The sequence below is a fragment of the Erithacus rubecula genome, assembly GCF_903797595.1.
Source record: "Erithacus rubecula genome assembly, chromosome: 2".
Classification (NCBI taxonomy): domain Eukaryota; kingdom Metazoa; phylum Chordata; class Aves; order Passeriformes; family Muscicapidae; genus Erithacus; species Erithacus rubecula.
Window position 1 is genome coordinate 32,907,930 of NC_136685.1, and position 20,625 is coordinate 32,928,554.

Below are 20,625 nucleotides of genomic sequence, written 5' to 3' on the forward strand. Positions count from 1 at the left end.
CCATTTCCTAGTGCATCCATCTTCTCCTCCCCTTTCTTAATGCAATACTATCTCCTCTCCCACACAGTCAGCCTCTTTCCAAACTTGGATAGGTAAAAGTGCAGACAAGGACTATGGAAAGGTTCTTGGGAGGGCAGGGGAGGATCCCTCCTGTCATGTGTCACCAGATCCCACCAGTCCCTTCACTTTCCTGGAAAATAACTAATGTGTCTCAACTACCAGCTGAAGTCTGAAAGATTGGCTCAGCTTGTGCAGGATGTGCCTTCACTGGTGCACTTAGTGGTATGAAATCTCTGCTTCCTACAGTGGGGTAGTGCTTTGGCAGGATCTGCAGGAGCTCTTAAAAAGATGGCTACTTTAGGATTTTAGGACATTGAGGTAAAAGGAGAAATCTCTTCCATCATAATTAAACTATATTTTGAAAATATGGCTCGAACTTGCCCACGTTCAACCACGAGCATTTTAATGTAGGTACTTTTCAGTGCTGTGCAGGGTGGACATTCACCAACCCTTCCACAGGTTCTCCAAAACCATCAGAGAACAGGTTTGCTCTCTTGAGCCCCTGCAGTGGATGTCACACCCACACACACACTTCCTCACTTGTTTCAGTATCTGTTTCTGGTCTACCGCCTTTGCTAACTCCCAAAGGCTGCTATTCTTACACCTCTAATTGCATGCAGAGATGTCTTGGGCAATGAAACAACATTGGGCTTCTGCTGACCACACCACTTGCAGAGTTTAATTAAGGGAAAGGGAAGAGGTGGCGAAGTTTTAGGAACCAAAATCCAAAGCAGAAAAAATAGCAGTGCTGTCTGCTTTAAAATATGTACAGCCTCCCTCCTTCTGTAGTCCCATCTCTGAAATTCTTGTTTCAACCCCTCATTACCACTCAGTGTCTGCCACTTCCCACATTGCTCACAGCACTAGTATATAACACATGGAAAAAAGATCTTCTATTTTAATAAAATTCCTGATGTATTTCAGGTCCTGGAAGATTTGAATCATTAATTCAGTGTATTATCTTTGTGTCACTGCCACTACTCCGACCACAGAAAGTTTCACTTGGCTTGTCTAGGCATTGAAAATTATTGGAAATTTTTTCCTTCCCCATGCAGAGTAAGTTATCTGAGCATGCAGCCCTTATTCTGGGATGAGAGATGGGGAAGGAGGGGCAGAAGCAAATGTTCATGTCACAAAACAATGTCACCTGTGGCTGCTGGACATTTCATGAATTAGATGCTGTCTGCCCCCAGTAAGTAGTGCCTCACAATATCAAAGCAAATTGGAAGCAAATCTTCCTTCTTTCCCTCTCTTTTCTTCCCCACCCCAGAACAGCTTTTGCTCTTGGCTTTCCTGCTTGTTTTTAGGGCAAATTTCTAGCCTTTGCAGCTGCCTTACTAAATCCTAAGAATGGAAATTCACATAGCAGGCTGATTCTGCAACCAGCCTGAAAGGCTAAGGTGGTCCCCAGGATCTTAGGAGGCAGCTTAGAGATTTGCTTCTCACCATCCAAGCTTTCATCTGTGGAAACACCAGCATCAATCCAGAAGCCATCAACTCAAGCTACGCTACATTTACAGCTAAAATTTTCAAGTAAAGCCAATAAAAATTAATGAACAATTGAACAAAGAAGTGGAGTAGAAGGCAATGATAACTCTAAACATTAAAAAAAAAAAAAAAGTCTGTTCTGCAGAATGAGTTGGATTTTTTTCAAACCTCTGCAGTAGGCTGAATTCAAGTTCCCCAGGTGTTCACCACTCCTTCAGGCACTCATAGCTTAAGGGGGAGCTACAAAAGCCTCATGCAGCCAGAGGTGCCAGCTTTTAGAGAAGTCAGCATACAGGTCAGCAAGAACTTGGACAAGAGACATATCAGCTGTCTGAAATCTGTCCTCTCCTCATGAAAAATGCAGGAGAAGGAGACAGTTTCTTCTTTCCACAGATGGGAGCACTCCTTCCCACCCACTCCTCCCTACAGCTTGTATTGAAAAGTGGTTAGTCATAGCAGGACACAGACACGTTCGTGCCTGGATGATGAAACTCAGATGATAACAAGAACATGTTCTTGTCTACAGGCCAGGAGAAAAACACGTGGTTCCCCTGCAAGCCAGATTTTATAATTCATTTGTGCCAGGGAGAGCAAGTCACTTTTTTTTAAGCCTTAGTCAGCATTTGGGGAAATACAGTGTTTTTACTTCCCACAGTGAACAAGCTTCTAGATGCTTTTCTGCCAAATTTTCTTTTTGTCCAGGCTTCTATTTGCTCACAGGATAACAAATCACACACACACACAGAGAACTGTTGGCCACAACATCTACAGAAAACTAACCAAAATCAAGACCAAGGGTTCTTGCCATGGATGAAGCCAATGCAGAAAGTCAATTACTCTGTGGCAGGGGCCCTTGCAAGGAGAAAACCCTCACCTTGAGGTCTGGCACCTTGAAACATGTGACATTCATTTGCAATTCAGGGAGTAGTAGCTCATCATCTCAATTTGAGTAAGACACTAACGAACTGATCTAAATATATTTACTTGTTTGGTTATGATTCTCCTCTGAAAACATTGTCCTCACTTTGAGAAGACAGGCACAGCACAGTGGCAAGAAGTCAAGTGTTCACTGCATTTGGCAAGACACAACACACAGGAGGGTAGGAAAAACCATGGTGAGCCTGACTGGGGGTGTAGTTACTGACCCTGTGCAGGTCTTCATGCTCAAATAATGAGGAAACACAGCAATTTGCTGAGCCTTATCCATTTTTAATCCAGAAAATTGGGATGCAACTGCAAGCTCATCATCATAAGGCTGGGCTGTAACAACCATGCCCCCTTTATCCTGCCCTGGAGCATTGTGAATGCTGAAGTGCCAAGTGTGGCACTGTGACACCAGGGTTCTGGGGTCCCCCAAGTGCAGCTCTGCTCCCCACCTGCCTTCCCACCCAGCACCCTTTCAAGGAAGCCTTTATGGTCCCTGGGACAGTCACTGTGCCCAGGGGGCTGTTCCTACCAGTGGTTGGCATACAATGGGCACAGTGAAAACAGCTGGGAATGGTAGTGAGATGAAATTACTGACAGGGTCATTCAGATACATAAAAGAAACTATAAAAAACAATCCTCTAGCACACAGTTGGTAATTAATTGGTTGCAAAAATTGGAGCAACGAGTGCAGAAAGCTGTAGATGTGGCACTTAGGGACATGCATGAGCAAGTGGCAGTGTAAGGTTAACAGGTGGGCTCTATGATCTTAGATGTCTTTTCTAATCTAATTGATTCTATGAGTCTACAAAAGTCATTCCCATATGCAGCAGACTCATTAATCAGTGTCAGGACCTAAACACATTTTTCCCCTCTCAAGGTACATTACTATGGTCAACATCTTAATGAGTATGAAACTGGCAACAAGATATTTACTTTGATCAAGGTGTTTATTGCATCTCAGAGGGCACACATGCACTGGGGTTTTTTGTTTTTTGGGTTTTTTTTTTTTGTTTGGGATTTTTTTAAACTGAAATACAAAGAAAAGCCATTTTGAAATTAACTTTTTATAGAACTTTCCCATTACAGTGTATGTTATCCCCACAGCAAATTCAGATACAACCACTTTTAATGGTACCATACATTGATTAAATAGTTCATTTGAAAGACTTTAGGTGAATATCTTTCCAACCCAATATGCTTTTACAGAGAACTGCCAAGCCACTTGTAACACTGATCAACAGTGACCTCATTGAAGAGTCAAGATCTTACACCAAGCCATCAGCAGAAACAGTATGAGAACAAATAAAAATTAAAGAAACACAGTATGTACAGTAAAGGGCATGGATCTCTGGATCAGAATTAAATCTAATCACCAATAGTACAAAAGCTACTCACAGCGCATTCGGGGCAATGAGAAAACACTATCCTAAGGCATACACAGGTAAGCACTAAATTAAGAGATGTACAGAAGAACTGAACAGAGATGAGTAACATCACTTGTAATGTTTTGACTACACATATACCAAAAAGTGCTCTCATATTTGAAATCCCTTAATGCCAGCACAACCATGCTTGCTCTTTTCCCAACTACATGGAGAGAAACTGACCCTTTACTTATTTTTCAGTGCATTTAGCAAGAACAGATAAATATGCCAATTATAAATGCAAAAACTTAATTAAAATAGATTTAAAAATAAAAACAGCAATAAATATGGTATTCTTTCAGATATGATTTTTCATTCTTGGTAAATCGTTGAAAAAGTATTTGCTATGGAAGTTTTCCTTTATATTACTTTAAATTATTTTAACATATACAGTGCCACAAAAATAAAACATTTTATTCACGACAATTGAGATTCTGGTGACTGGGAAAAAAAAAGTATTCTGCACAATTTTGTAAGTATTTTCTTTACTATTTGGTATTATCACACTATGTTTTGTAACAGATAAAGGAGAAATTGAGTCCTAGGGAAACTTTGGGTGTCCTCAAAAAGTTATATACATTGAAACCTTCAAAAACCACAGACATTGCTCCAAATGGCTCACCAAACAACAGCTGCATAATCTGCCCCTGTGGGATAGGTTCAGAAAAGCACTAGAAGGCATCAGAAACATACATCCATTGTTTAAATTGTAAAACACAAATAACCCAAGTACACAAATTTCGAGAGAGTAGGGATAACAGCTAAGGTAGTACACATTCCTAATGTTCACTTTCACAGCTGTGCTACACGTTTCAGGAGGAAGAGAAAGTCTGAGTAAGCACTGGGTTTGGTACTGGTGGCTCACTGAGAAACTCTGAGCATCCATTTGTAGACTCCAAACTCACGTTTTTAGCATCCAGTCAGAAAAACCGCAGCTGTGAATAGAGAAAAGTATTAGATGAAAACTCACACAATGAGTTAGTAAAGCACATTCTACAAGAAGCACCAAATCTGCTCATCTCTCCACACCTCAAAGGATTTGCTATCAGATTCTAGTGAAGTAGGAGTCTTCCCACAGCCAGTTATGAATCCCTCTATTATAAATACCAGTTGAAAGCAGTGAAGGTGTATCTTCACTCCTCTCTGTCTCTGCCAAGTGCCAGGTATACCTCCCTAGGACTGGAATTTGGAGAAGGATGAAGTGGGACTGGGAGATGCCTGCTAAGAGCAGCCTAAATCACTGCTGCCAGCTCCAGTGCAGAGTGGGCTCAGAACACATTTTAAAATTAAGCTCTAGGAAGGAAGAAAAGTGACTCATGAAGGCTTTAAAGTTATGTAATGGTTGTCCTCTTCTCACCTTATTCTAGACACATTACTCTAGTCTTAATTATAAAATGCATACCTTATTTCTGCAATATTATTTTTTAATTGGCTTAAGTGTTTAATTCAATTTTATATTCCTGCTTGGCCCTCCAGAACCATCAGAATAATGTTTTGGCCTTTATTTTCTTCCATTATGCAGTACTGGTTTTATGCTTCTCCTCCATTTTTCTTTTCTTTCTTTTCTTTTTTCTTCTTCCCCATTGTTGCTTTACACAGCACTGCTCAGGACCTCTCAGCCTTAGCATTCAGAAAAGCAGTGCCTTGAAAAATTGTATGGTGGGGAGGACATTGGCTAGCAGCAGAAAAAAAGCTGCTAACACCTTTCCCTTGATGACAAGAAGATGTAAATTTTTCCCCTTTTAGTACCTTCACACCTATGACACCAAATCTGTTTCAACACCCACAAAACTGGAACAAGCCTCTTTGGCACCTTTTCTCCCCCCAGTATTTGTACCCTGTTATCATTCTAGTAATATGTTATCATTTCAGTAATAGTTTCAATAAAAAGACCAGTCATGAATGCTTGGACTGAATGGAAACAAGGCAAAAATGGAAGTTATGCATTGAAGACACTATTTTATTTCATTTTTTTCTTTTTGTCAAAAGCAACTGTCAAGACAAGTTATCTATGAGTCAGGCTTTCAGGCTAAAGTTACGAGTGTGGACAGAGAATTTGGTTTTAGTTACAGTGCATGTTTCTAGCTCTGCAGATGTGATTTTATCTGTCATATTCAACCTAAACAACATCTGTGTGCCAGACATGTACCACAGTGTGACATGCTCGTGCAGGCAGCCACAGAATACCTTATCATTTACAAGAAATCCTTGATGTTAAGATCCGCTAATGGGTCCTTTGTTGGAGGTTTCTTGGGGCTCTGAGTAGCAGGAGTTGGGCTTGGAGAAAGCTGACAGACACCAGCCAGGAAGGCAGGAAAAAACAAAGCAGACAAGAATACACAAGCATTAGATAGGCATAGGCAGTGCTCACACAAGCACATTTGCAGCATACAAAGTTCTCATTTGTCTGCAAGTTCAGTGCGGTGCTGTTTTGCTCAAGCATTGTTTGGATTCCATCCTTACTACAGGGTTAATAATGTTTGGCAGGTTTAATGGATAGGGCTACAGACACTGCAGATCCTAATTAGCACAGCTCCAGATCACTCCCTCCCTGTAAGACAGAATGGTGTTAGGATCCTCAACCCAGACAGAAGACAGACAACTGTTAGATGTTAAAAACCAAGGTTCAGAGCAAGCAGAGCCATCCTGCAGGGTATGACTGAAAATCCCTGTGACTGGCACTTAAGTACAAATTATTTGACATTGGTAATGTAAATAAGAGTCCAAAACAGACTGGAAACATGACTAGATTATACTAGGTTCCTCCTTTGATAGGCATAAAAATCAACAGTTATTCCACAGAAAACATCAGTTTTGAAATTCCATGCAACACTTCTGACTAAAGTGGTCCAATGGTTGTCCCATTCTGTCCTTATTCCCCCCCATCCCTGCCTCAGCTCAGGGCACAAGACGTATTTTATATGCAGCCCTGGAGTCATTATGACCACTCTTTTGGAAAAAAACTTCCCATAATACTATTCTTAGTAAGTGCAGAGATAATTTAAGGTAGGAGGAAAAAGCAAGACTAAGTATATTCTTACTTAGAGGAGTTTCAAGTTATTTCCATTTCTACTCAGAAAACCTCATTTGGAATATAGTTCCCTACTTTAAAAAGTGTGGTTTGCTATGTGTTAGTTTTTTTGCAAAACAAGGGAGGTAGCCTGGTTTCCAGGGTTACCAGTGACATTTTACAGCTGCAGCATCAACTTCCATCTCCCTCCTTACTTGAAAGGCAAGATGGATTTCTGACTCACAAAAAGCAAAATACTACAGCTAAATAATTTTCTGCCTCTCCTTTGAAAAGGCCCTGCCTTTTCAGTGTTATTACAAACCAAGCTCTATTTGAAGTGCTAGCCTGGGATAGGTGTTACAGTTTATGCTGATTCACCTGCTGAGTGTAGCTATAGTAAATTTTGGTAGGCTGTGAACAGAATAGCAACGCCTGAGAGGTCACTTGGAGCCTTAGTTAACTATACTGCAAAACCAGATCTTAGATGTGGTTAGCTGCAGGAGACTTTTCAAACCTGTTCCACGGGTCTCATACACGGCAACCAAAAAAAAATCAAGGTGGTTCATGTGTTATGCTGCAAGGCAGGCAGCTGGTCCTTTATGATGTCTCCTTTACAGAACCAGAGGTAGAGTTGAGCTGAGCTGATGCACACACACAAAAGCCACTTTCTAGAGACATGCAGAGCAGTGAACCATTTGTGTGGCAGTACTGACCTGTACACCAGGGCCAGCGGCGGCTCCGAATGGGGGCCTCATCATGGGCTGCCCGTACATCACCGGCTGCTGCGGCATCATGGGCACCCCTGCACCTGCTGGGGGCTGCAAAAAACACCAGTCAGCAGGGGCTGGCTGGGGGAGGGACAGCAGGCTAGCAACAGAGACTCACCATCCCAAACGCTGCTCCTGGCTGTGGGACAGGTGGAGTACCTCCTGCAGCGGGAACAGCACTTGCTGGAGGCACAGCTCCCGCCTAAAAAATACATGAAAAAAAGAGAGAGAGAGAGAAAAAATCAAAAATCTAACAGCAGCCATCTGGAAACCATACAGTCTCCAGCATTCTCAGAGCTGTTCTGGAAAGTAGGACTGTTATGCAGCACATATGCAGCCTCAAAACCACAATGCTTCAAAGCATGAGAGAGCTGAATAAATCCTTATGCTCAGCTTGTTTCTTCATAAGAAAGCAACGATGACAGACTCCATTCTCTTCATGAACTGAGTCCATTTACTGACTACAACTCAAAATAGGCCTGAGAAAACATACAGTTCCTTCTCATTCTACATAGTACAAAAAAGCATCCCAATTTCCTAACAGCTGATACACTTCAGCACTTATTGTAGCATTATTTTGTAAAAGCTTAAGCAGATTGTAAAGCTAAAGGAAAGAGGTGCTATAGTCAGTTTACAGTGAAGAAAAAATAGTTATGGACCAAGATTAATTTAAGGTAAAGGATAAGTTCACACACTTAAACCACAATCAGAATCATTGCATATTTTACTAAGGACAGTTTAGTTCATCTTGCTATGATTTTCATTCATATGCTTGACCTTTTATGATTTTCATTCAATTAATAAAAGACAAAAAACCCATTATCTTCCACTAGAATTCAGGAAGAGAACTGTTGAGTATTCTGACTAGATGTACAGCACAAGAGCCCCTTTAAAAAGGCCACCCCACCTCACATATCTAGCGCAGCCTACACATCATCCCTTCTCTGTAACTTCTCATGCAGTCTTTTATAACCTTGAAGGCATCTAAACCTTTCCTATTCACAGATACACATATAAACCAAATTATTAACAACTCTGAAGAGAGGCAGAAAGCATTCAAGGAACAGATGTAAAAATGGCAGTGGGATTTCATAACTGCTCTTGTAAGGCCTAAGCATGCTGGCACAATTTCTCAAGCTATTACAGGAGCTGTATGGTCGTGCCTGTGCCTCCACATCCTTGAGTCAGTAGCATCCCACAACACTTGGAGAGCAGCTAGCACAGCTAGCAAGATAACCTGTCCCAGACTCATTATTCAAAACCACTGCATTTTCTGCCTAAGAATTTATTAACTCTATTCCAGTCTGAAAGTTTTCTGGGGAGCATTTCAGTTAAAAATTGTACTGTGCTAACAGAGTCCCCAAACTAAAAACCAGGATCTGGACACTCAGGTATGAAAATCAAGAAATTAAACCACACAGTTTAATTACATCAGATGCAGTGATGTGACTGCTTTCACAGGAACACATTGTAGCTCAACATCCAGCTACAGCTGGCAGATGCCAAGAAAATGGCCATACAAACTAAATCTAATTTTGCCTCTAACCATTAGGTCATTCCATTTGATGTGATTCTGCTGATTTTATTTCTGGAAATGAAAGGTCACAAGAAAGGGAAGAAGTGACCAAAAGTTAAATGGTTCAACACTGACATGAAGAAAAGCTTCATTTTTGTTTTCATAATTATTTTGCCTGCAGACCTGGGTTTCTTTGGATTCAAAAAGTACCTAAGTACATGATTTCTAAGAAATACGTACAACACATACATGTCATGAAATGCTGTCAAATCTGCCTAGCTTCCCAGAAAGACTAGTTGGTAAAATTATTACAGGATTAGGCTGATGCTGCAGAAGCTTGAAGTTTCAGGCAGTACAAGTCATCAGGTAGTTCACATCCAAGTAAAGCAGCAAAGAGATAATTTTCAAGCTTATTGCACAGAAATGGTTATCATCACTGCCATGTTCAACCAACTGGCTGAGAATTGTCTGTTGGACAGACAGTCCAAGAAGAGCCATGTTAGAAGCTTCTAGCTAGTTTTAAGCCAGCAGTAGTAACTGTAGTGCAGGTGAGGTGCTGTTAGTATCTTCATGTTTAGTAAATGCAGTAAGAGATAAAAAAATTAAAAAAAAATCACTTACACTGTACGGTATTGACCAGCCATTCTAATAAGAAAAAAAGTTGATGTTACAACTAACACATTAAGTGAAGTACAGAGAATTCTTGTATCTTCCATAATGTTATGGATCATTCTCAGAGTCATGTTAACACCTGGCTGTGGCAGCAAGGAACTGAACTGGTCATGGTCTCCCTTCAAAGTTCTTTCTTTCCTTTGACACACCAGGTTAATTCAAATGGAGGTTGTTTTAAGCCTTGTGAGATATTTGATGAGAGGCACTATCCTTCTTCAGATTACTTTTGTAGATTATACATGATCAAATTGCTCATGTGCCAAATTTAGGTTTTTAGCTCAATTCAACCCTCTTCTCTCAAAATTACTGCCCTCTGATACTTTTTCAGGGTAATCTTACCTTTTCCAACTGCTTTACCCTGCTAAATAAGCTACCCACTCCTGATCTAACATCAGTTACCTGATCATTATGAATACTGTGCAGTCTTTTGATCTACTTCATTCAGTAAAACCTGAGAAAAACAGATTTATTTTCTCTCCTTATAGGTTGTTAGCTTTGGATCAATAGCATTTTATTTTGGGCACTTGATCTGGGCCTGATCCTGGCCAGTAACATGGCTAACCACACTCTTGGAAATGCCCACAGGTATTAAATGTACAGGTACAGCAATATCTTGATACATAAGCTAATTTTCATTTGCTACTGAATGGTTTATTTTTACCAGCTGTAAATCTGTTCTTTAAAAATGTGACTTGAAATACTCATATAGTTTATACAGAGGCAAACTCTTCAGCCTCAGTAAAGGGGAGCAGTCCCTACAGGTATGCTTGCACAGTCTCACCAAATATTGGAAGTCCAAAACTAGTGTTATCTATGGATTAACCACCTACCAATGGACCACCTGGGACACCACCAGTTGACCATGTTGCAGGTGCTACTTTTGGCTGCCAGTTTGCTCCTCCTGTTAACTTTCTCTCTCCAGCATTCCACTGAAGGTCTCCCCTAACAGAGAGGGAGAGAGGCAGGCTATTATTTGCATACTTCCACAGTGAAAATGAAAACCAGTTACAGCATACATTAGCATTAGACGTGCAGCTACATTAGCTTATGGTGTATGCAGTTATTAACAGAAAGATATAACTTAGTGACACTCAGTTCCAAGGGTTGTTAGCAGTAGACACCAGAACTCTAAGCTGAAGTCAGTTACATGGTTATGGCCTTGTGGTGAGAATTAAAGAGAAGTTTTATTTAGTATTGACTGAAGGTAACATATGGCATATACCCTTGCAAAGTAGGAAGAGGGACTGTACTGCCTATTCTACTGGGGCCAGGCAGGAGAGCTGCCTGCTAGATGTCTTTGAAAGGCCATTTCAGTGCTGCAAATCTTGCTCAGACAGCTGAAGAAGGAAAGCATTCAGTTCTGCAAAAAGTTGATAGATACAAGAGAAACAAATCATTCACAGAACAAAAGGGCTGTTGCAAAACCAGGTTTTGTTACAGGTTGCTCTATCCAGCATAAAACACACCAGTTGAAAAAAGTAGAAAGAAGGAAGCTACATCTTGGAGCTAAACCTCATGATGTTTTTGTACATATCCCTCCTATCATCTCTACAGAGGCATAAAACATTCTGAAATCTTGCATACAGAGGGAGACTCAGGGCACAAGCAGAGTAGGAAGATAAAAAAATAAATGCAAGGTTGTAAGTATTTCTTTTTGCAAAAGGAAGATTATCACTGCATGGAATGAATCTCTTTTCTATTTTGGAAGTATTTCAATGCCTACACAATAAGTACATCCAGCATCTGTAAAAATACAAGAAAACTATTACATATTAGCATAGATTACTGAGGGGAGCTATACAGTTTATTATCTGGACTATTTGTACATTATAAGCTGTTTGGAAATTAGTTACTCAACATGAAGACAGAAATTTACAGAAAAAAAAAATCTAACCTTCAGTTTAAAGAAAACAAGTTTATAAACTATTGAACATTGAACCTTAATTACTCAGGAAGCCTGTACAGAATAGAATACTTGCTTCAGAATTTTTCTGTTTTGGGAGGTTGGGGCATATAACCAATTCATTGTTTATTAATAAACACTGAAATAGATGTAGGGCTACACAGAAGAGTAGAAAACTTCCTTTTATCTTTAAGTACAGTTGAACTTACTTTTTAGAAGTAGTACCAGAAATTCCAAGATCTGAAAATTGTAAGAAAAGAAGGAAATCAAAAAGAAGCCACATGTTTAGTAAATTGAAGCATGTCAAAGTAACAACTTACATTTAATTGCACCTGGCTTATCAAAACAAAAAAAAAAAGTTTAGGCTGTCTTCATTTAGACATCAAAGGACTGGCCACATCTACCTAATCTTTAGAACAAACATCTGAGATACCTTGCAGATATCTTGCACTTGAGAAAGTAATTTTTGCTTCATAAGGAAACTAAAGTAACTATACTTAGGTCTACAAAATGTTAAGCTATTTAAGAGCACAAAACCATTAACCATAAATGACAACACTAGTTTCTGTTCCTCATTTGCACATATGGAAATAAAAAGCTGTATTCCACATACACATAAATGTATTGCCTGTAAGTTTTGCACTGTTTTATCTGCTCTGTCATACATGGAAACTCCAAACGGTTTCCTTAATTACCCTTTGGAAGAAGTCTTAAATTAAATTTAAAAAAAAAAGATTACTCTTCTCACAGGACCGGTATAAGTCCTGTAACTCATAAACTGATGTTTGATTTTCTCTTCCAAACTTGGATACACCAGATGACTTGCAGAAGATGTTTCAAGGGATTAAGAGTCTTGGTAACTTCTAAGCACATTATTTTCCCCATATCTAACAGCCATGTCTGCACAATACATCTTTGTTGTGGTGTGTTTACATATACTAAGGGAGTATTCCTTTTATACAACTTCAGCAGGATTACACCTTAGCCTAGATGGGCTTCTGTTAGGTTTTTGAATAGTTGCAGCTACTGATCTCTAATTACAGAGGCTCTAGCCTGTTTTCCTACTACAGGAAAATACATATTTAGCATTTCAAGAACATGTTTGGTAAGTTCTCTGCCTGAGAGAAGGCCTGTTCTTGAGTGCACTCATCACCTCACTGCAACTCTTTCTTTCATTAAACATGAAGTCAGCTATTTGTGTCCATCAGCTTTGATGCTTAAACTGCCATCAGACACTTTGGATAATTTCCACCTTTCCATCTATTACAGAGGGACACATCCATTAAGAGTCTAATGTGCTTCTGAAATGTACCTAGGATGGCCACACATTACAAATCATACCTACCAAAAAAATGTCATTATTTAACTCAGATCCAGGCTCCAAGAGGGACAAACCCAGACTAAGTGAATCAGATATCTGAACCAAGCCTTATTCCTGCTGAGAGCTTCCCCAGTTTCCAGAGCAGAACAGGAAGAAACTGAAGCAAGCTAAAATAGACAGGTATTTGGCTCCAGCAAAAAGCAACATGCATGCTACACCAGTTAAACCCAAAATGTATCACTTACTGCCTACTAGGTTAGCAAGAGATGAATCAAGATCACTTCCAAGGCCTTTGCTTGCTGCTGCAGCAGGGACTGTTGCTGTGGCTGTAGGTGCTACAGGTTGACCAGAAGGAACCATAGTTGGCATAAGAAGATCACCTAAGCCATCAAACACTGGAAGTGAAAGGAAAGTGAGTTAGAAGAGCAGCTGTGATCAGAAAGGCACTGCCTGCTACTCTGCTGTTGCTCAATGAACACAGCACAGACAACCACATCACAAGTCTTACCGAAACACCATTTGACATTAAAAGTAATGCCAACAAGGGCATGCATGTCATTTTACTAGACACTGAATGTACAGTAATCCTCAAAAAGCTATACCAATGAAAATTAATACGAGAAGACATGCCTAAAAGGGATTTAATTGGAACATTGAATCTACATAGATACAGCACCATTCCCACATGACACTATTTTTCTTACAACCATCCTTACAGAGATGTCAGATACACACATTTGTCAGGAGATATTCATTTAAAGATTTTTAAAATGAACATCTTGTGGCAAATACCAGTCAGAATTACTGTGGCAATGGCAGACTTATACCTTGACATCTCACAGCAACATGATTGGCAGTCTCAAGATGTTACTCTTCACTTGCAAGCAGCAGGGAATTGGGAAAACCTACTAACATCTTATGAGATCAGAAGGAACCAGAACCATCCACATAGACAGTGCTATTCTCCTTAGATAAGTCATCTAACTGAGAAGTTCATTCTTTTAGATCTCTTGAAGTCAAACTGCTTGGTACATTTCATGCCTGAGTTCTATCTTCTGATCTGTATTTGAGGTACATGCTAATGTTAAGTCAACAGGGAGGGGTAGCATGTGCACTGGCAAGCAACCAAATAACCAAGCAGCAGTACTATTTCCATCTTTTTTTTCTTGTACGGTTGTAGAACTCACCAATTTTAAGTTTGTAGCAAGGACCCAGCATGAAAAATACAGAATGGAAGAGATGCAAACAAAATGATAGCAGTGGTAAAAGTTTAAGCTTATAGTCAGGCAAAGAACTCTAGGCCAGTTTCTGTTGTGTGTACCCTCAGGTGCCATGCAGGCTCCAGAGCACCATCAGCAGCAGTGGCAAGATCACTTGCCTGTATACTTGATATACAGAGTAGTCTTTTCCTTGTGTAACTTCTGATTCATGCTATCAAGCACATGCAAGGATGATGTATAGGCTAGTTTGGTTTTTTACTGACATGGTAGAATAAAAAATGGGCACAGAGAGCTCTTGGGCACACACCAGCCTCATCACCACCCTGAGGTTCTTACAGTAAGAAAGAAAAATGCGGTCACTGATATTGCTTGTACTCAGAGCCTTAACATGGTGTCATTAACTCATCTACCACACAAAACACATTAGAAAATTCACAGGAAGCAACCCTGTGGCTCACCTGATGCATCAAACGAACTGCCAGTTGTTGGAGCTGTTGTCCCAAAAGCTGCATCAAAGTTAGGCTGTAGTAATCCAGTTTGAGCTGGAGTGACTGGGGATGGTGATGGAGAGGGAGCAATAAAAGAACCTCCAAAGCCTTTAATAAACACATAAGAGAGGTGAGGACATTAGAGCCAGCCTTGACAGACTGTTTACCAAAACCTCAGTCTACAGAGAGTGGAATGATAAAGACAATTCTTACTAGATCATTTTAAAATAAAGAACATTTCAGCAGCCTATGTGAGCTTCCCTATATTTACTAGGTTTACTTCAGTATAATGGAACCAAGAAGCCCTCATAACCCAAATCCTAGCCCACAGCAAGTCTCATGCTCACAGTTGTTAACCTTGAATATGGAAAAATGCACTGGGATCAGAGATCTGCCCCATTCTGTTCTTGACATGAGTTTGTCATGGAATAATATAGGTTGGAAGGGATCTCTGGAGGTCAACCAGCCACACACCCTGTTTAAAGTCAGTCTAATCAAATCAGGTTGCCCAGACATTTGCCTTGGCACCTCCAAGAGGAGATTTTACTGGCTCTCTGGGTGGCCTGTTGTCATATCAGACCATTACAGTATTAAATGAGTTTCCCACACACATTGCCTTTTTTCACTAATTTGTGCACCTCCAAGAAGAACCTGGCTAGTCTCCTCTGCATACTCCTGTGAGTTCAGACATCTATGAGGATTCCCTTTGGCCTTCCCATGACTGAATGAGCCCAGTTCAGTCTCTCTGCATATGCCATATTCACAAGTCATTGTCTCTGTGACTCTCCACTGAACTCACTCTGGGTATGCCTTGATCCACATCAAGAGATTCTCTGATTCATTCCAGACTACCCATGCCCAGCTGCATTCCCTATCTCCCTTCCAGCACATACTGTGGTGGTTCCAGCTGCCCAAATGCCAAAGCTCATGATAGTGATCCTTTCTCCAGCTGCCTAAAAAAGGCTTCTTACACTCACCTCTTCTTGAGGAGGTGGTCTGCAGCAGACACCTGCTAAAACATGACTGAAGCTCCACGCATTCAACTATCTGCACAAAAGTGCTAATCTGCACAGAATCAGACAGGACACATGCTGAGCAGATCCAGGGATGACAAAGGCAGCTCACTGTGGCAATCCCTAAAGCACAGGAGCCATCTAAAGAGCCTCTTGCTGAGTGAGAATAAGGAGCCTGGCAGAAGTGTGTGATCCAATACTCATTAATAAGATTCTGTTTAGAAAGTTCTGTAACCTTTAGCAAAGCCCCACAAACTGTCTGTTTTACCAGGTACAGGAGAGAGGAGGACTTGACTTCTGGTGGAAATTTGTATGATGACTGATCTTAATTCCATAGCTTTTAGCCTGGAATACCAGTCACAGAAGCCATAAAAATTCTTTAACAAAACAGGTTCCTAATTGTCTAGAGATTGCACAAGACCCAAGAAAGTCTGCAGAAACAGCAGCAGCTGAGTTAGATGTGTTGTCTGGACACCCTCAACTGCCTGATTTTGAGGACTCTTTTACACAGTCAAGTAAGATTTCATATAAGGACACCTTATTAGAATGTACACCAGGAGACACATGCACACAGTTTGATTGGATAGAGAGATCTAGAAGGGAAAATGGCTGGACTGTTGTATTTATCAGCACAGTTCTAGTTTTTTCTGCTGAAAGGCTTGAAGTAGGAAAACATTTCTTCCAAATTTCCTAAGCAAGCTAAGTGCAGAAACTTATTTGACAGCAGAACACTTAAGACAATTGTGAATAGTAAGTATACTCATAACATTATAAATATAAACACTCATAAACCATGAAGGACAAGCCTTCAGCCACCATGTGAACTCCAGACACTCTTAAATTTAAAACTGGATTACACTGCAGGCTATACATCTGCCATTATCTAGAGTGAACAAATGCTTAGCAATATGTTGCAATGTTTATAGACTTCCTCTGTCTCAAAAAATTAAAAATCAAATCTACTTACAGCCCTTTGGAATGTATATTCAAAGCTGAAACAAAATAAATTTTAAAAAATCATCTATTCACCCCAGCTGCCTCAGGTCTGCTTGAATATTTAGACTCAAACATCCCTTTTATAATTTAGGTTTTGATTTAATGCAACTCATCACATTCAGACAGCACATTGCTGAAGTTTAAAGCCATCTGGAGCACAATTCCTACGTGCATTTAAGCTTAGTTAAGGATAACAACATAAAATATTTTATACTGTAGTGTTTGCATAAGCAGAATTAGTTTCTGTCCAACAACCTCATTGCACCCAGTTTCCTGATAACACATATAACTGCAAAAGACAGTCATGTTCCAGAATATATTAGTTAAAACCTGATTTATGGCCTTAAGCCATCCATAAACTAACAAAGACCTATTGAAGCAATATGAAAAAAGAGATAGTCTTCTACCTTAAAATCTGAAGCAGTCTGTCCTAAAGCTTCAGCATGCACTTACACATTACATCCCAGTTCAAGAATCTGGCTTGCTGATTGAGAATGGATGTATATCTTACTATTATCTAGACAACTTCTTCCTTCCTGTGGAACAACTAGACAATGTCCACACTCCAAGCAGGTACTTGAAAATGTAGTGATAACCTACCCACCAATCCTACAAACTGTGGTGGTTTTGGCTGGGGTAGCGTTAATTTAAGTCATGACACAAATTCCCCTTTCAGAAACATGACAGAATTTAAGACAAGTCTTCTACCAACCAGGAGTGCATGTGTTGGGATTTTGCTCTCTACAAACTTCAGACTGGGATGGGGACGAGTCAGAGCTGTTTGGCTCAACCACTGCAGCCACTACAATACATGGTACAGCATGAATTTTGGAGAACACAGAATTCAACAGAAGCTGCTTATCTGTAGGGTGCAGATTAAAATAATACAGTTACCCAATCTTTGATATAGAGTGTGACAGTGATTCAGCACTAAGAGAGACCTCATCTCACCCAGTATAAGGAGAGGGTCTCTATCACTTCTCTGCCCTTGTGCTCAGAAAATCATGCTCTCACCATCCCACTCTCCTTGGCTAAATACAAGACTGCTACCAAGTCAGTCATTCCAGCTACTAACATTGAGGTGTTCAACCCAATTAAAGAAACCAAATTGAATGAACTCAACGTTTAATTAGCAGTAAGAAACAAGAAGTATAGCCTGAAATATTGCTTAACTTTACTACTGCTACAGACAGCCAAAGAAACTTTATGGAGATCTTCATTCTCAATGAATAGTGCAGAAAAATAAGGCTGTGTGGGAGGTAGAAAAACAAAGAACATGGAAAGAAGATAATCTAGGAAATTAGCTTGTAATTCAGTATATTGCCTCCATTATAAATCACTCTAGTTTTAATTAAAACATCTAAAGTACTAAGAAATCTTGTCAACAAGTATTTTATTCCACTATCTACACCCAAGGAACATAAAATATCTCAAACACCATTTCTTAGTATTGCTCTAAAGTAACAAGTTTTTAGAAGTTCTTTATTACCAGCAAGTAGGTCTGCAGAAGCTGAGGAACTAGAAGCAGCCTGGGTTGTGGGCTGGGGTTCAGAAGCACTACTTCCAAAAGCATCTAAAGGGAATTCCAGAAAGCATCAAGAAAAAGTGAGGCATTCAATATTAAATACATCAATTCATCAGTTATCAAAAGATGACAAAAGAATAGCACTTCAAACATCAGAAAAAGAAAATGAAACTGCTTGGCCATCCTTACAAAGCAGGACCATGGATACAAAGGTCAGGTGGAAAAAAGGATGTACAACAAACCAGCACTCGAAAGAAACCTCATCCCTTTTATTTGGGCCTCTTCTCAGACACAAATGAAGCATTCAAGACAACAGGGCTTTGGAGATGAATTGGTTGAAAGTTTGGAGAATTCTAGCTAGAAGCGAGTAGCTCACATGAAATCTTTTTAGAGGAATATCTCACTAATTGCTTCATTGCTTCTAAGCACCACTTCTGTAGTTCAACATGCCTAGAGCTGGTTGTGCCCATCCTAATTTCCACCTTGTCAAATCCTGTGATTCAGATATACCCAGTTTGAGACAAGTCACCCTCAAAACTTCAGCTGCTTGGAGAAACGAAACTGAGAGAAAACAGCATGGCCATGGAGATTGGCAAAGAAGAAAAAAGGACAGAGCAGAATTTCACTGGACATCTGAGGAAGAGCCACACATGCATTGACTGGGGACAGAATGGCAAGTGTCATGACAACAGAAGGACCACACTGACAGCTTATTTGCAGTTCCTTATGGTGCAATTTAAAGAACCAGGCATGCCAGGCTCAGCCCTAAGGCCACACAGAGTTGTGAGAAGGGGAAGCCCGCAGCTTTAGCACAGCGCAAAGGTAATTGAAATGAAGTGATTCAACTCTGAAGTGGTGAGGAAACAAAAATACCCACCACCAAATAGGTCAATCACACCTGAAGAATCCACCTTAGCTGGAGAGGCAGTGGGTAGAGGAGAGGGGGTTGCAAATGCATCCACTGCAGTAAGCATAGGATAAATAATATTTAGTATCAGCAAGGCAACAATGATAGCTAAATATTACAAAGCCACATGGGCTCCAACAGTTAGAACCACAGGTTTGGTAAATTCGGGTAACAGTCTCCAGAACTGCAAACAGAAAGTGTTACATTTCTCACACAGCAACTGAAAACCACAGTACTTTAAAGAAAACATTGCTTATTTTCTTATGCTTAGAGGAGGATTTCCTCTCTCAACAACCACATCACTTACTTACTGAACTTCAGTGTCAGCCACTTCATTTGTATCTTCAGCAAGCGCACATCTTGTGACCAAAGCAGCAAACCCAAAACTTAATATTTCTTGATATTTCATTTTAAAGATGTAAATTGGCAGTAAGTTGTTAGTTTTTTTTTTACTTCAGAAAAAAATCCAAACCCAGGAAGTATGTGGAATGGCCTGTGAAAACAAGCACTCACCAGATAAAAGATCACCAGTGAGAGAACTCTCAGGCACAGGAGAAGCCGCAGGTTGGGGAGATGAAAACGTATCTTCCAGAAATGAAAGAAAAAATGAGAAGTAAGTATCATTCAAATCAATTTACACTATTGCACAGCCTCAAAGCAGCAGAGTATTGGAAGAATTATATTTTTACCTGTACCAAAGAGATCTATGCTAGGAGTAGCATCTGGTTTAGGTGCTGCAGGTGCATCAGGAGCAGACTCAAATAAATCTAAGGCCAAGAACACAACACATCTAACTCATTTTTGAAAGACAGGACTGAAAACAGAAGTTTCCAATTTTGCACATCACATTTGAAATTAATAGGCTCTCTAGTTTGAAAGCCTAGCACACAACACGCATGCAACAACAAATTGCTCATTTGGTACTCCTGACAGATTAATCCACCAGAATCAAAGAGTTAAAAACAAAATTACCACCAAATATATCTAGAGCAGGAGGAGCGGAGGTGGTGGCGGTAGCAGAAGTGGTGGCAGTAGTAGTGGTAGTGGCAGTAGCTGTAGTAGCAGTAGCAGCAGCAGCAACAGCAGCAGCTGGAGAAGGAGTTGTTGCAGGAACTGGAGTGGCTGCACTAGTTGTAGGGGTAACTACAGGAACAGCAGTCTCTGTTGGCTTCATAGCAAAGAGGTCCAGCTCAGGAGCAGCCTCTGCACTACCTTCGGATGGGGCAAAGGGGTCTTGTAAAAAGGAGAGGGGAAATATATGTGTATGCATACTTAGGATCAGTGAGGGAGGAAGTCAAGAACACAGCAACTACAGGCAATGCACATACTGCAAATACACGCACGCACACAGAGGAGGTCGCTCTAACATCTATATTACTTGTCCAGAC

General features: G+C 40.3%; 1 protein-coding gene across 9 annotated transcripts in view; it reads right to left on the minus strand.

Annotated features, from left to right (window-relative positions):
* Nucleotides 1-3,523: 3,523 nt before the first annotated feature.
* SNAP91 (synaptosome associated protein 91) overlaps nt 3,524-20,625 on the minus strand; it is a 63,401-nt gene continuing 46,299 nt past the window's right edge. For 3 of the 9 annotated variants that reach the window (XM_079326868.1, XM_079326867.1, XM_079326866.1), the window contains 12 exons: nt 19,927-20,004; nt 19,751-19,822; nt 19,208-19,291; nt 18,295-18,378; nt 14,767-14,904; nt 13,334-13,483; nt 11,977-12,007; nt 10,695-10,806; nt 7,795-7,878; nt 7,623-7,727; nt 6,087-6,187; nt 3,524-4,834 (listed from right to left, as the gene is read on the minus strand). In XM_079326868.1, the coding sequence (XP_079182994.1) occupies nt 6,095-6,187; nt 7,623-7,727; nt 7,795-7,878; nt 10,695-10,806; nt 11,977-12,007; nt 13,334-13,483; nt 14,767-14,904; nt 18,295-18,378; nt 19,208-19,291; nt 19,751-19,822; nt 19,927-20,004 (1,031 nt within the window). In that variant the 3' untranslated portion in view covers nt 3,524-4,834; nt 6,087-6,094. Of the gene's footprint in view, nt 4,835-6,086; nt 6,188-7,622; nt 7,728-7,794; nt 7,879-10,694; nt 10,807-11,976; nt 12,008-13,333; nt 13,484-14,766; nt 14,905-18,294; nt 18,379-19,207; nt 19,292-19,750; nt 19,823-19,926; nt 20,005-20,209; nt 20,471-20,625 lie in introns of all 9 variants that reach the window. The other 6 variants (XM_079326864.1, XM_079326861.1, XM_079326860.1 and 3 more) reach the window with 5 other exon arrangements.